We start from the raw sequence: 16,857 nt of genomic DNA, 5'->3' as shown, positions 1-16,857 counted from the left end.
TCATTTTGACCTGACAGGATCCCGTATTTCGAGACTAGCGCCGCCACCGGAGTGGAGGTAGAACAGTCTGTGATCACGCTTCTGGACCTGGTCATGAAGAGAATGGAGCAATGCGTGGACAAGCCGCCTTCGGATTCGTCCAACGGCACCGGGGCCACCAAACTCTCGTCCGCGCAGCCTGAGCAGAAAAAATGCGCATGCTAAAGCTTGTTCAGGAAGCCATCTGTCTGTTTTCATCTTCGCTTGCATGCTTCTCTGCAGACATATCCTTTTTTTCTCTTTGAACCTGGTTTAGTTTTTCCAAATGTTGTTGCCTAAGCGCCTCAATGGGACTGGAGCAAGGCTAGGTCTCCCTCTTGCGACTTGTTGACATACTGCAACGTAATTCAGTCAGACGGGGAGTTCATTTTGGCACTTCGCACCAGGGAATGACGTCATCGGGTGCCTCATTAAATCAACAGGCCCTTTTTAGTTGGTCAGTTTAGTTGTTTAAAGCATTTTCGGGCGTCTAAAATGCTTTTGGAAGATCGAAGGCACAACTCAACTGACTATGTGATCTTTATATAGGGGGGGGGAATTTCCAAACAGAGTATTTTGACAAAGGAAGGCTAGAACATGGTGTGAAACCATGAGAAAACACATCTTGTGAAAATTATGATGGATTGGTCATATCTCAAGAGGAACCCCCAAGGCCACTTTAGCCTGGTAATATAAGACATCATATTTTTTTTTTTAAAAACGGCATTTAAAGTTTAGGTTAAAAGTGTAAAACATTTGTGGGGTAAACTGTATATTAGTATATTTTATTTAGCAGAATTTTGCTCGAACTCCGTTTCAGCCTCCTTGACCATCCATGTTTTCTTGATTATGGAAGTGAAAGAAACCACTCAGCACTTCCCTCAAGGAGGGCAGCTGCTTTACTATCATCAGCTGGCCTTGGGGCACCTCTTCAATATGCCCGATCCAGCTGAAATTTCACATGTGTTTTATCATTGTTTGACACTGAATTCAGGCCTTTGCTTGTCAAAAATATAAATTTTGGAAATTCTCCCTTCCCAGTACTGTATCATAGGACCAACCTATTAGACTATTGTTCCAAAACGGCTTCGGGGCACTTTTTGAATATGTCTGATCGAAATTCACATGAAGCGTTTTCTTATGGTTTCATACCATATTCAGGCCTTTGCTGATGAAAAGTCAAAAGTTCAAAAATAAGGACCTCCCTAATGCAGATTTTTACTTAACATAGGGATTTAAAGGTAGCCCAAGACTCAATATTTACACACACTGTTGAATTCATAACATTTTTGAGAATTCCATTTCAAAAACATTCTTGTAAGACCTATTTGGAGATGCTGTTAGTGCTTTGTCGCCCCAGAGTGACCACATTTTGCTTTGTGCTAATGCTAATGACAAGCAGCGTGTTAGAGGGTGCAGATTCCTAACAGCTGTTAATTTCCTTTGTATTTTTTCCCTGGAGTTTTTGTCAAGACCACTGTTTTCAAACTATGGCTTACGGGCCATTTGCGGCCTTCGCATTCTTTTTCATTTGCTACTTAAATATGGTTTGTACTCTGTGCAGCATTTAGAAAATGTTCCTATAATCCAAATTGGCTGACTTTAATCATTGTTTTGAATTACATTTATCATTACAACTCATTTTTTAAAAGTCTTTCGGGCTTTTGTTTGAAACCGGAAAAAAACAAACACATTTTTGAGCACTTGGAAAACCACAGGGACAAATCAGTTTAATAATCAGTACACATTGTCATTCATCCACGGTCAGCGATAGTTTTCTACGTAATCGTACGTATCATGTGCATCCAAACTTTTTGTTTTCTTAAATACCTGTCACACGTGAATAAATTTACTTCATTTGTACACACAACTTTTGCTGCACTTTCAAGCGTCACATCGTTTTTGTGCATGTCAGCTGAAATCGTCGGACACCCGTTCTGCCTTACGCTATAAAAAATGTGCGTTGAACTGTTGACTCTCTCTTGAAATAAGTCTTGTTTCTTGCTTGCTTTGCACGTATTTATTACCCCCAGTGATGGCTTTCAAGTCCAAAAGTGCAAAAATGAATGGCAGCCATTTTGTTTTAGTTTAGTAACGATGATAAAAATGTACTATTTATATACACACACATTATTATTATAAATATATTTTGTGGGGGTTCTTACTGTTGAAAGATTCACATGCCCTTAAGCTTTGGCTTCACTTTGTCTCCTTTAATCTGCCGATGTGCCAAACCAAAATAAAAGAGCGACTTCACACGAAAACCATCTGTTCAACTCTGCTCAGACTGCAGCCAGTCTAGTCTCCCTCTAGTGGCTAATTGAAGCACTGCAGCGTCAATTCAGTAAGACAAGGGGGTCAGCAACCCAAATGTTGAAAGAGCCATAACAGACTAAGAAAAAAAAATATCCGGAGCCGCTAATCTTTTGTTTTAGATCAAAGTTTAAAGATTCATCAATTAGTTGCATTTTAATTTAAAGAGCTGCCAAACTTTGGCAATGCCATTTTGGAATAGGTATAGAGAATGTTCATATTTACATTTTTTTTAATTGCATTTAAGAGTGACACCTGCTAATCAATTGTGGTTCTTAGACAACGCTACCGCTTGGGAAAAAAAAAACGTACTTCAAGCACATTCCTACTTTGGAATTGTTATCAACTGAAGATTCTTTTTATTTAGTAACACTGTGTTATCGTAAACATTTTCACAGCCTTGAAGCACGTTAAGAATGTTTCCACCTACAGTGACCAGATTGAAAAAATATATAGGTCTGTCCCTCTTCTATTTTGTTTCCAAGCATTTTCAAATTGAAAAATAAAATAAGGGGCCACGAGGATGATGCTTAAGAGCCGCAGGTTGCTGACCCCCGAGTCATACGGTTGAATCCTTGCAACAGGAAATGACTTGTTGAGAGATAAAAACTACCTTAACATTTGTGTGCGTGTGTATGCCTGTGCAAAAACAAAAAAAATAAAATATGTATACATACATAAATTGAGTGCCAAACAACTCCAAAAGAAATCTGACTTTACTCCTGCCCTCCGAAGAACACGTTTGATTCAGTTCTCCCTTCTGACATTGATCTTTCTAGTTCCTGTAACTAATTGGTCTTCTTGACGAATCTATGCGAGGGCGTTTGACAAGTAAATCATACTTGCACTCACTTATATCATACTCTCACACATGCAACACTATACTCTTATATAGACACAATCATACCTATGCACAAACACCACTATACGCTCTCACACACAATACTATACTCTCATACACACTGCTTTCATATTCATGTTTTACTCTGTGTGAGAGCATAGTAGTGTGAATGCGAGAACAGTACTGACATGAATAAGCTGTCAAGTGCATAGTAAACTCGCATAGACTACTATACTCTCACACATACTATCTCTCTCACATGTACTACTACACTATCACAAATACACATACTACTAAGCTTTAACACACATGCCTCTACACACTCTGTGTGAAAACACAGTAGTGTGTAGTATACTTGTGAGAGCGTATAGTACTGTATGAGAGTATACTACACCCAGTACCATGCTGTTACACACCCACACTCTATTACAACTATTCTCTATCACACATACAACAATACTCATACACACACAATGCTTTCACATGCACACTAAAATACTCTTCTGTCTATGCCGTCACAATCGATACTACTATACTCACACATACTATTGTTCTCATACATACACTGTTATAGTCTCCCATAGACTTGCTACGGGATATTACCCATGCGAATGAGAGCATAGTAGTATGTGTAAGAGTATAGTGGTGTGTGTGTGTGTATAAGAATATGGTAGTTTGTGTATGGTAGTATAGAAGTGTGTGTGTGAGTATAATAGTATGTACTAGAAAATATGTGTATGACTGTGTATGAGAGTATAGCCGTGCATTCATGAGAGCATGTTATATGTGGGAGCAAGTATGATTGACTTTTCAAACGGCCCCTCATACAAATGTACTTCCGGAAACCTCAATCTTAAATGTAGTTTGGATCTCCTATCAACGTTTACAGTGTTTAAGGAGTCAATTTGTGCCTGTTACTAACTCTTCTCTTGGATTTTTCTGTAACATGTGATGTATTATTCTTTTACAGATACAGGAGTTGATGATGACGTTGTTTTATGTGCCAGATTAACAAAAACGTTTCAATAAAATAGGAAAAATAGAGATCTAAGAGCTTTTCTTTTTTTGGACTTCTCCTTCGGTCAAGATCTTTTGGACGCTTGTGTGTAATTTTTTTGTGGCACCGCAAGGCAGCATGTTTAAAACGAGAATGGATTGACCGTGATGCTTTGGGTGTGGCAAATAAATCTCTCCGTTTTAAACTGTGTATTATTTGTGGACTGAGTCATGAAATATTCATGTTTTGTTTTTTTAAGAGACAGTGTTTATTTGTTTGAATGAATGGCTTTTGTTTTCATTATACTGGTTTAACATTTGAAGTACTTGTTTTCAGTGCAAGGAAAACAAAAAGGATAAGAGCTAAAAACCAAAGTGTGTATTTCGACCACTAGTTGTCACTGTTTAGCACAACTGAAAAGCTCGAGGAATAATACAGAGTACAGAGCCCGAGAGTGACCAAAACACGCCACCTACTTTCTTCCCCTCTAACCTTTTGGAGGTTTTGGAATACCCTCCGAAGCTAGATAGCGATCGAATATGCCAGCTCCCTTTAAGTGAGACTCATGTTGTATGGACAGATGCTAATTTCTCAACCTATGGAAATTCAAAAAAAACATCTTCATAATAGTTTTTGTGATTTTGCTTATTATTTAAACCACTGCTGTTTTGATGGAGTTTTTCACATCTACACGCTTCTAAATAATACACACTGTCTCTTAAATGTAAATGCTCTGCATTCACATAGCGCTTTTCATGTCAAAGAAGATCTCCCAAAGCGCTTTACAGTGTGCTTCACACTTCCCCTTTTACACTAACTAACCGATAGCAGCATGCAAGACAACTACCTGTAATCGGGAGCATTAGGGATTCAGTGTCTTGCCCAAGGACACTTCGACATAACACGGAAGAGCCGGGAATCTATTGGGAAAATATGGATTTTAATAGTAAGCAAAAATACATGAACCTATAAACATGCATTTTAGAAAATATTCCTAGGTGGAGAAATTTTCATTTATTCTACGGAACATTATCCTCATCCAGAGGGAGCTGAAATAACTGTCCACCATCTTGCTTCTACAGATACCCCCAAAGAACAAAAAACTTGTAAAAGGCAAAAAAAGAGAAGTGAAATGGTGCATTTTGGTCACTTTGAGTCTCTGTAGTTTCTATCCTTCCTTGTGGTTCTTATCACTCGTTTTTGGTTGCATTACACACTACAGTGGCATCTAGTGGTCAAATAATAGATACTGTCCCTTTAACATGCATTCCTAAGCCTTTTCTTGCATAGGCCCTAAATACTTACAGTCCTAATTAAAACAAATAAATGTTCTTAGGACATATCATTTTCCTCAAACATATTTGAAAAAAGATGGTTTGGAATATTTTTTGGGTAATGTAAAGGCACATTTATATAAGTAAAATAAAGGAAAAATAAAATGGGGAAACAACAGTAACATGCAAAGTGATCCTTTATGGGGCGGCAGTAGCTCAGGAGGTAGAGCGCTCGTCTTGGGATCAAGTTTGAATCCTGGCTTGTCCGTTTTACATGTCGAAGTGTCCTTGGGTAAGACACTGAACCCCTAATACCCCCAATAAGCAGGTTAGCGTCTTACATGGCTGCAATACAAGGCCGCTATTGGGAAATGTGGAGCACATTGTAAAGCGCTTTGGGAAGTCATTGACTTGAAAAGCGCTATATAAATGCAGATCATTTACTATAAGCTATGTAATAAAGCAACATTTACCATGCATTTTATATTTCGTTTTTTTCTGAAAAATATAAGATTCACTCTGTAATCCTTCTTTTAATCGTTAATTGAAAAAATGGCCCTGAAAGTCCTTAAAAAGTTTTTGAAACCCTGTGTTTTTGCTAAAAGTCAACTTTGATATCGTGAATAATAGAGTGATAATGAGATTTAATCTAATATGTGTTACACACGAATAAATGCAGTACTTCTGCCTGCATGAACTACACTGATTTGAATTTAAACGTACAAGCTCAAATGAATAAATGTGGCATGCTGGCCCGGATAGGGATGGGCACCACCAGGCTGTACTTGCCCAAGACCCACGACAGGAAATGGTGTCTCTACGACCCTATTGGTTAAGGGATCCAAACAAAAAAACAATTATTCTGCAGGGCAGAAACAAAATGGGCATTCATCACCCTCCAGCGTTGTAAAAAATACACACTTAGTGACATCTGCTGGCCTTTTTTTTTCAATACAGTTGTGTTTACAAATGTTCAGGATAAATGATAACCGATCCTTGATTGTCAATTTTAATACCACTGTTATTTTAATTTAAATAATACATACTGGAGATATCTATGTTGTATTTCAACCCCCCCCCCCCCCCCAGTATAATTTGAACAATTACACAAAACACTGCGGTATACTTTACAGACGCTCCCCTACTTTCGACCATTCGACTTACGTAGAGCGGTACATACGAACATTTTTTTTCGGGATGTTGAAAAATATACGGACATTGCTGTAAGTTAGATTTTGTATTATGCACTTTTTCCGAATACAGGATATTACTGTAGAGCTTCTTTCCGCTGCTACAGGTATGTGGCCCTGTGAGAGCTCACCCAGCATACACCCGGAAGAAGTGATCCAACTTCCTCTTCCTAGTTCGTGTGTAAACACACTGCACTGTATCTCTAGCACTCTAAGAACTTTGACATTTGTATTGTTTATTGTCTTGTGCATCCATTCAATATGGTTGGTGTAATGTTTGAAGAAGAGGCGAGCCGTTTCTTATAATGAAAGTGGACTAAGAAAGCTTGTTGTGGTTGAGAAAATGGTCGGAACGCTTTTTTCTGCCACTTTTTACCACGGAGGAGGACATCTTGAAGTGCATTTCCCAAAAGTAAGTTAAACCTCACTTTATCTTTATAAAGCATATTATGTTAATAAATATTTATTGTTTTAGTACAAAACAATACAGGTTATTTATACAAGCCTTAAAACATACTTGTATAAACATACATTCCATACAAAATTGGAAATGCATGTTGTAGATAAGACCAATTTGTTGAATCGTCTCATACGTGTTCAAAGAACTGCAGGAATCAAAATGACGTAAGAGGGAGTTCTTTTTATTGATACACAATTTCAACAAGAGACTGAGTGAATCAAAGATATGCGTGTGTCTTTATAGTTTTCAACATAGCACGTGTACCCGGTTTGGCCCAGTCCCTTTTTACGCCTGAAGGCGTACATGCCCAGGGTTCCGTCTTTATTTGGAAGCGTTTTTAAGTTTATGCCAGTTTATGTCACCTTGCCCTTTGCCGTTATCTGTTGTCCTCCCTTAAGGAGGATTGTTTATTCGCCGAGACCTTCCCGAGATGTAAACAACATTTCTCCCAGCTGTAAGCAAATCTTTCTACATTTCTTTCTGTATTCAAATCTATTCTACAAATGCAAGTTTATTTTCTACAACATGCATTGTTACAATCAAACGATACTGCATACGGTAACCATTTATGAACGAATGAAATCATTTAAGCAGTAAAACCAAAGGTCATAATGTTAATTTATATTCTGTGAAATCAATAACTATTTTAAAAATTTTTAATGAGACCTTGGCTTTGACAGTAGTTTTAATTCCATTCACCTTATAGTCACGTGCCCCTTATATTAAAAAATATATATATCACAGAAACATTAGTTTTTTTGGGGTGCGCCTTTCAATGTGGTGTGGAAATTACGGTATGTATGAATAAATGAACCCACAGCTACAAAAAGTTTAAAGTGGAGAAGACTTTATTCAGGAAACTTCTCACCAAAGACAGAAAATGTGGAAGAAAAACAGTAATAAATAGCAAACATGAACAGCACAACCATCATAAATGTTTACCGTTCCGGGAAAAATATAGCAATATGTTTTAATGTGAAGTAAATATTTGCATTTGAGCAGTTAGGAAATATGGCAACACATAAATCAAACTGACTGAATTCCCAACAGCATGAAAAGTAAAAACACCAGCACATGTAAACACAAAAATATATTATCCTGAAATTAACAATATACTAAAAATCTGTAAAAAGAAGTGTTTTCTCTCTGAACCCAGAAGAGGCAGTGATTTAAATTTCCCAAAGAGGCAAAATGGAAAGGCCAAAACCACGATACAAGACATTTATACATTGTTAATAAATTGAATTTCCATCTTCATATAATAGTCTTAATTTGAAGGCACGTTGATGTTAAAGGCACAGCAGTCTAACCCCAAAATACTCTAGACAAATTATAACAGTGTATTACTCATTTTATTACAAACCTGTTTTCCCAACAATCGTAGCAACTTGATCCCAACTTTAATGCGGTATAAATAATTTGTAGAAATTGTGCTGCATTTTTAGAGTGTTTTGTTATAACCCTGTAATATAGTAACAACCAGTGAGAAGTGAGAATATACTGCACGAGATCGAACATAAAAATAAAACATCTTGAAGATTGTCTGCAAGATTCCACCAAATTAACATATTATACTGATCCATTTTTCTCAGAGTATAATCATGATTGGTCAGAAAAACATCTATTGATATTCGTAAATATAAATTTGAACGTTTTAGGCACATTATCGACAAAATATTTTTTAAAAGTGATTTGGGCGATGAAGACACCAATACATTGGACCATTGCATATTAATTACCGTGTTGGTGCTTATGTGATCATATGTTCCCTTTTTTGCTAATTATTATAATTATTTCCATGGCAAAGGTATCAGCTAACAATAGCCAGCGACTAATTCCTTTGCATTGACATTGTTGTACGAAGTATAGCATGTTCACCAATACTGTTACTTGTGGAAAATGCGATCGAAGCACGGATGCTCGAAAAGATGTTGAGCTCCCCTAAATAAACAATAACTTGATCCCAGATATCAAAAATACGAGGTTCTGATTGTGGTACACGGCCTCTTACTGTTTAAACCTCAGTGACCTTAGTGATCTGTTCCACCACCTTCTCTTCTTTCACTTGGATGTGTTGAGGCACTGGTTCTTCCTCTTTGTCCTCCACACTGAGGTCCATCCGAAGGTTATCCAGAGTCTGGCGAATTGTCAGAGTGTCCATACGTCTAGGAAATAAAATAAAAAGACTCAACCATTAACAAAGTGGCAGCAACAATGGGACTCTTAAATGCAAATGTTGACTGCTAATAATTTAAAAAAGAAATCAAACTGAAACAAAATATGTTTTTGGTGTGAAAAATCACTAATGGAAATTATCCATCCATCCATCTATTATCATCCCTATCCCCAGCCACTTTTTTCAGCTGATCTGACAGGATCCCGGGGCGTTCACAGGCCAGCCTAGAGACATAGTCCTTCAAGCGTGTCCTCGGTCGTCCCCGGGGCCTCCTGCCTCCTGACCGAGGGAGGCGTCCAGGAGGCATCCTGATCAGATTCCCGAGCAACCTCAATTGGCTCCTCTCAATGCGGAGGAGCAGTGGCTCTACATAGAGTCCCTCCCGGATGACTGAGCTTCTCACCTCATCACTAGAGAGCCCAGCCACCCTGTAAGGGAAATTAATTTCAGCCACTTGTATCCGGGATCGTATTCTTTCGGTCATAACCCCCAGTTTATGATATAGGTGAGGGTAGGAATGTAGATCGACAAGTAAATCAAGAGCTTTGCCTTTCGGCTCAGCTCCCTCTTACCACGACAGACTGCATGATGGCAGACGCTGCACCGACCAGTCTGTCAATCTCCAGTTCTATCCTACCCTCACTAGGATAGAGCTTGAACTCCTCCACTTGGGGCGAGATCTCATCCCCAACCCGGAAGGAGCATGCCACCCTTTTCCGGCTGAGTACCATGGTCTCAGACGTAGAGGTGCTGATCTTCATCCCGGCCGCTTCACATTTGGCTATGAATCGCTCCAGTGAGAGCTTAAGATCACCGCCTGAAGAAGCCAACAGCACCACATCATCTGCAAAAAGCAGAGATGCAATGCTGAGGCCCCTAAACAGGACTGCTTCCACACCAAGGCTGCGCCTAAAAATTCTGTCCATAAAAGTTATGAACAGAATCGGTGACAAAGGACAGCCCTGTCGGAGTCCAATTCCCATTGGAAACAAATCTTACTGTCTGACTTACTGTCGGCAATGCGGACCAGACCAGGCTAATGGAAATTAGACAACGTGAATTCTGGTTAGCTGTAATTATTATCTCATTCATTGCCACATACCCTAAATTCCGGACTTCAGAGCACACCTGATTAAAAGCCGCAAAGTCAAATTTAAGAACGAAACTCAATTATGTCTGTACAAGCCAAACCGGATTTCATGCTGCATTTGTTGTGAACATTCAAGATGACGATGACAAAAGTGATCATATGTTTAATACTGTGCTGAAAAAAAGGTGAATGAATGAATGAGTATAATTTGAGCCCTTTACTTATGGAGAATTGTGCCAGGGCAACCACACTGAAAAGAATAGTACTGGATTACAGTACGGATGTGTTTTTTTCTGTATTTGTCTTTGGCAGTAGTTAAGGTAATAGACTTGAGGACTTGATTTGTAGGTGAAAAGCATGGATAAAGTACCGTATATCCCCTGTTTTGATCCCGGTATGTATTGCATGAATAATGTTGGTAAAAAATTGAATATTTTTTACCCTAGAAGGGCAATATACATTTTACTGTGGTATTTCTTATTTAGAGCGCATGCGTCATGGGAAACGTAAACTCTCCATCTTCCTTGGTGCCGCGCACACTTGAGGAATTTGGTGAATGAGAGTCAAAAATCAAACATGTCGGATACTCGGCATCGCCGCCGTTTTCCTTCAAAAAGTACCCATCCAATTCAATTTAGACCTCTGTGAACTACTTATTAATTTGATTGAACTACTGTTGCCTGGAAAAATGTTTTTTCAGCCATGAAAAAACAAGAGAGGAGAGAGACTGGCCCCCAACTTAGCCGCAGCCAGGCAAGCACAAAGGGTGGGACTGAAGCGGCCGTGAGCAAGCGGGGGTCGGGGACGGGTATGGACCGACCAAGGGCCGAAGCGGATTGTGAGCTCCAACATAATGTTGCATTTTCGAAAACACGGAAATCTGGATTTTTTAATGTGTCGGTCGGATATCGATAAAGTTGGAAAAAATAAAAAATTGTTTTGTAAGTTTACTTATTACACAGTTGTAAGCTCTATCACATAGATAAAACAGAGGAAAACGAAGTCATTTGAGCTTTAAATTTATGACTTCTACACAAAATTTGAGACCTTTTCAATGCCTTCATTTTTGGTTATCAAATCTAAGACTTTTTCAAGTTTTTAAGACCTTGGGGAAACCCTGATATAAGATAAAATTTAGGACAAAAGATTATTTTTAGGGGTTTGGGCCTTTTAATTCGGTGTGCCTTATCGTGCAGAAAATACAGTAAATTGTTTAACACATTGATTTCTTCAAACTTTTAAGTGTGCATCGAGCGCATACTTCGTTTGCAGATGTTGGTCGAGCAGCTGCCTCTGGAGGCGCCCGTTGCTTTCCCTTTCCTCAGCCAGTTCCCGTTGACAGTGGCGCAGTTGCGCATCCCTCCGGCTGGCCTCCTCCTCCGCCTCGTTCAGTTGACGCTTCAGAGAGCGGATTCTCTGAGCCAACTGCCCGAAAGAAAAATATTTCAGATTTTACTGGTGTTTTTGTGTATTTGTTTCACCTTATGTGAGTCTACTGTGATGGTAGCAGAGAATTGTCAAGCTATGTTGCAGGGTGTGGTAGTGAGTCTATGATAATTTTAGCCTCTTTCTTTGCAAGAGGCGCATTTAAAATGAACAATGAGCCCTAAAGGTTTTATCTTTTTCACCAGCTCTTTCTGCTCAGCAGCTATCCTGTGCTCTTCTTCCATCTGATCGTTCAGCTCGTTGATCCTCCGCTCCAGTTTGCCAATTGAGTTTGTAAGAACGGATTTGTTCCTGCATAGAACACAAATTGGAAACGGCATGACTTCAAAAAACATGACCAGTAATACCGCAGTTTAGTTTTCACGGTTCGTCACCTTGCAGATTTTCATTGTGCATTGTGTCCTGCAATCCGATTGGCTAAACAGTCACACGGCCCCTTATCTGTCTGTGTCTGCCTGTGCGTCAATAAGGTTAAGGTCTAATTTGTAAACATACGTGAAGCAGCTTGACGAACCGACATTACGTACGGGTAAATCTTTTTCAATTTTAAGATTCTCTAAAAGCCATTATGTCAACAAAATAGTATGGACCGACAAAAGCACTATTAGGCAGAGGAATAGGCTTTCTATAGCCGACAAAGTTGGACTTATCAACACGCTAAAGGATGATAATAGCTTTATTTATTTTTTTTACATTTTTGTTTTCCAGGAACCTATAGTGCAATACAGTACAGCGGAAAGATTGTTGGAAATTATAATTTGACAGTACAGAAGGTACTTATAAAGTACAAGACTTTTATTTGTTCATCAAATGCTGGAGCCTGTAAATTGGTTTTGTTTTTAGGTTCCAATGTAAAATAGAGTATTTAATAAATAAAGAAAGGTTTCTACTTGGCGCACCACTGCGAAAATCAAGGGTTTACCGTAAAAGGAATACAGGACCCACGTTTGATGTAATTCTTTCAGGAAAAAAAAAAATAAATAAATACACTTAGTACCTCTCTTCAGTTCTCAGGACGTTTTCCAGCTCTTTGACACGACTCTCCGTCTTAGAGATGACGTCCTCTAAAGGCTTGGAGCTCTGGAGTTCGTCCATCTCCATACGCAGATCACGATACTTGGGTCAGAGTCAAACATCTTTGTTTAAAACTTCACCTCTATTAGCACTATATGATAATTTCGTTATTCTATACTGAAAAACAAAAACATATTCCTCTAGCAGATAACCTTGCTAGTTTTAGCAGTGACGGGCAGTCAGGGGAGGCAGTACCTCAATGATCATCATGGAAATATTAAATTAAAAACACTATTTTTATTCAGTGTTTAAATTTTTATTTTGTCATTTAACTTCACAATAGCAGAATTTACGCATTATACTGATATTAATACAAATAGTTTGCAACCTATAACTGTTTTAAACGTCTACAGATGCAGAGAGGCATGCAATTCTCTTGACCAATGGCAGAAGGCGATAGTGAGACCATTGATTCTGAATTGGTGCACACTGGTGCACACCTTATCCCCCAAAAATGAGCAAAGTTACAGTATATGCCAATATTACAATATTTAAAACGTTATTTTTAGTAAAGGGTAAAGTAGGGCTGGGTAATCAGGCAAATTCTCAAATATGGCAAACGACAGGATACTTTTGTTCATGTTATGGATTATTTTTCCCTTCTTAAAAACTGATTCATGAAAAAATGTGAATAATTTGGAGCAAATGTATCATTCGTAAAATTAAATAATAAATTAGAAAACATTTCTCGGAAAATGAATAAAATATTACCGTATTTTCCGCACTATAAGGCGCACATAAAATCTGTTTTTTTTTTAAACGCTGACTATGCGCCTTATAATCCGGTGCACCTTATATATGGATCAATATTGAATTGCAAGGTCTCGCAACTAAGAGAAGCAGCCACCGACTCCATTTTTTGCGTAGAAGAAGTGCGCTGTGCATACTGGGAAATATTAAACAACGATTCTCTTTTATTTGTGCGTTTGTATAAAGACCCTGAAATGGCTCCTATTAAGAGACACGCTTACAACGCAGTTTAATCTCAAGGCGATCAGTCACGCAGTAGAACACTGAAATAGAGCAGCAGCGAGAGAGTTCAACATTAATGAATCGATGGTGGAAGTGGAGGAAGCATGAGGATAAGCTGCGCCAAATAAGGAAGACTAAACAAAGTTTCCGTGGCAATAAAGCGAAATGGCCACAGTTAGAGGACACACTTGACAGTGGGTTGTTGAACAAAGAGCAGCAAGTAGAAGGGTCAGTACAATAACTATTCGAAAGGAGGGAACAGCGCTGGCACGGGAACTTAACATTAAAGAATTCAGAGGTGGTCCTACTTGGTGTGTGTTTACGTTTTACATTTTACAGTTATGTTATTGCTTTATTGTTATTGTTTTGCACATTACGAGTGTCACTATATTGCGATTGCACTAACGTTTAATTTACCATAACAGTATTAGACGTTTTTTGCGTGTTGACTAAATGGAGGAAAGGTAAAATGTTATGCCTTGCTGTTGTTCAAAGATGTTAAAGATGTGTCACGAAAATGCTTTACCTCAGAGAAAAAAATAAAACAGCTGTTTATTCATTTTGGGAGTGAATGGAGTTGTGGAAAGCTTGTTTGTTATCTATTAATAAAGTTTGACTGACCTATCTGACTGTTTTGTTGACATTCCCTTTAGCGCGGCAGCATCTAATGGTTGCATAACGTAACTACATCCTCTACTGTAGTCAAGTCAAGTCACGTTTATTTATATAGCCCTTAATCACAAAAATGTCTCGAAGGACTGCACAGGATTACAATTGCAAAATTCCACAATTACCATATCTTAAACCAGCATGCACTTATAATGCGGTGCGCCTTATGTATGGAAAAAGTTTTAAAATATATCATTCATTGAAGGTGTGCCGTATAGTGCGGAAAATACGGTTGTTTAATATTTATAGAATATAGCAGGTATATTTTTTTCTAAAAATAAATCCTAAAATAAATTGTTAAGTAATAGATAATATTTTTCAAATGACAGAATATTTAACAGTGGAACAGGAACTTTTTGCTTGGAATAATACTTTTGTCTACTGGGAACTTTTGCACACTGCCCTTTGAAATAAGGTCATTTCAACATCAGTAAAACTGGGTTGTATAAAAACTGCACCATTTTTATGGTTTTGGACCATTTTAAGCCCTGGGCCATTTGTGGCCTCCTGACAATGTAAAACAACAAAATTTGCTCCCAAGAAATGTGTTTTTATACAATGTACAGCTATTTTTTCATATCAAAAGATGCATTTTTGATTAAAACGTAGAGCTTTTGAACAATTTAAACTAACCTAATAGAACTTCATTTTTTCCTTTTCTCTTTTTCTTTCCTTCTTCCTACCCTTCGCGCTTTCTTTTCTCTTTTCTCCCCTTCCATCTTTCTATTTCTCTTTGGATTTCTCCCTTTCTTTCCCCCTCTCTCACGACTTCTTTTTATCTCTTTTGTTTCTCACACTCTCTCCCTCCCTGTCCCGCCCTCTCTTTTCTTTTCCCTCCCTCATTCTCTTATTTCATTATCTCTCTTTTTATTTCTCTTTAATCTACTAGTCTTTTTCAATTTTAAGAATGTTTGTGTGACCCCGAGTTAAAATTAGTTTGACACCCCTGCCCTAAGTGGAACAAAAGTAGGACACCTCTGGTTTAAATTGTGAAAAAAAAACCTCTGTCATTGACAGTGGAATGCCTAGAATTTTGAAAAAGATCCATCTTTTAATTCCACACGAACACACCTGTCTTTCAATGATGGTCTTCTCAGTCTCTAGTTGGTCGTTCAGATCTTTCTCCTGGATGAGCTTCAACTGCAGCTGCTCGGTCTAACAAAGGAAACGTGAAAAAGTGTCGGTATAGAAGAAAAAAGACAGATTGCAACATATAATAACACAAAAATAAAAATAAACGTGTGAAGTTAATGGACCTGCTCAATTGTTCGCTTCTGCTTGGCAGCCCATCGCTGTTCACTATCATGCAGTTCTTCCACATCCGTCTCCAGGTCGATTAATTTCTCCTAAAAGTAGGAAATAAATTATAAGTCACCTTTTTTTTCAGCAAATGTGTTGCTTGTGACTTCATTAACAGAGCACAGAGGGATTTTACAAAAAAAGGAAACTGTTGAAGTATGTTCAGAAATAGCCAGATGATGAATTTTGGGGGATTATGGTATTTGCTAAAAGGATTTACATAATTAATACACCATTAACCCCAAACTGTTGGTAGGCACAGCTGATTAATTCAAGTGGACATCTTGGTTTCCAATTATTAGGTCTCACGTGTAAACAAGATGTGGAGGGAGTCTAATATTAATGCTGTAAATTGAAATCTGAGGGTAAAACTGCAGCAAAAAACACTTTAAGGGAAAAGGTTTTTGTTTTTGGGATTATAGATTATTGATCTATAAATAATGACAAAGAAATACACAAGTTTTTTTTTTTTTTACTCTTTACTTATCTAAGGTTTTGGAGAAGCAGTAAGTATGTGCACTTTGTACATTACTACATTTAAAACAAAATAATTATTTCCTCATTAGCAGAAACCTTTTTTAAATATATGTTTTTTTTATTTTTGTCTTAGGATATTATATTTATTATATTATTTGATAGATTTATTGTCTACCAAAGTTAGAATACTTAAATTGGGCAAACTGATCTACCACCTCTCATCGTATTTTTTAAGTCATATTATAATCATTTTACCGAATTAATGAATGAAGACATTTTGCTTTGAATGATTAGTTCAGATAGTTTTCTTATACTAAAATGATTTTGTATCGAAATTACAAAAATACCCAATATTTGGCATGTTAGACATTTGCTTTATATCTATATTTTTATTGATTTATCGAACCATTTTCTAATTTCTTTGTTTTAATAGAGAAACATCATTAAATAATTTCAAGATTTAAAGATATACTTGAATTAAGAAATATTGTATTTACCATGTAAAATTGATCTTATACAGGGGGAGATCATTATTCTGATTTAAAAAATGATTTTAGAAAA

General features: G+C 37.6%; 2 protein-coding genes across 14 annotated transcripts in view; one reads left to right on the top strand and one right to left on the bottom strand.

Moving 5' to 3' along the window:
* The window catches only part of rab27b (RAB27B, member RAS oncogene family), an 82,573-nt gene extending 78,194 nt beyond the window's left edge, over positions 1-4,379 (top strand). For all 7 annotated transcript variants that reach the window (XM_088355865.1, XM_088355864.1, XM_088355866.1 and 4 more), the window contains one exon: positions 18-4,379. In XM_088355865.1, the coding sequence (XP_088211991.1) occupies positions 18-204 (187 nt within the window). In that variant the 3' untranslated portion in view covers positions 205-4,379. The remainder of the gene's footprint in view (positions 1-17) is intronic.
* Positions 4,380-7,923: 3,544 nt separating this feature from the next.
* The window catches only part of LOC148351000 (uncharacterized), an 86,000-nt gene continuing 77,066 nt past the window's right edge, over positions 7,924-16,857 (bottom strand). For all 7 annotated transcript variants that reach the window (XM_088319840.1, XM_088319843.1, XM_088319841.1 and 4 more), the window contains 6 exons: positions 15,777-15,866; positions 15,592-15,675; positions 12,803-12,921; positions 11,988-12,096; positions 11,621-11,784; positions 7,924-9,258 (listed from right to left, as the gene is read on the bottom strand). In XM_088319840.1, coding sequence (XP_088175966.1) covers positions 9,108-9,258; positions 11,621-11,784; positions 11,988-12,096; positions 12,803-12,921; positions 15,592-15,675; positions 15,777-15,866 — 717 coding nt within the window. In that variant the 3' untranslated portion in view covers positions 7,924-9,107. The remainder of the gene's footprint in view (positions 9,259-11,620; positions 11,785-11,987; positions 12,097-12,802; positions 12,922-15,591; positions 15,676-15,776; positions 15,867-16,857) is intronic.

The sequence above is a fragment of the Urocampus carinirostris genome, chromosome 16 (assembly GCF_059441175.1).
Source record: "Urocampus carinirostris isolate Australia breed hairy pipefish chromosome 16, RoL_Ucar_1.0, whole genome shotgun sequence".
Lineage (NCBI taxonomy): Eukaryota > Metazoa > Chordata > Actinopteri > Syngnathiformes > Syngnathidae > Urocampus > Urocampus carinirostris.
The sequence above is the reverse complement of the archived record's forward strand: the minus strand, read 5'-3'. Positions and strand labels throughout refer to the sequence as shown.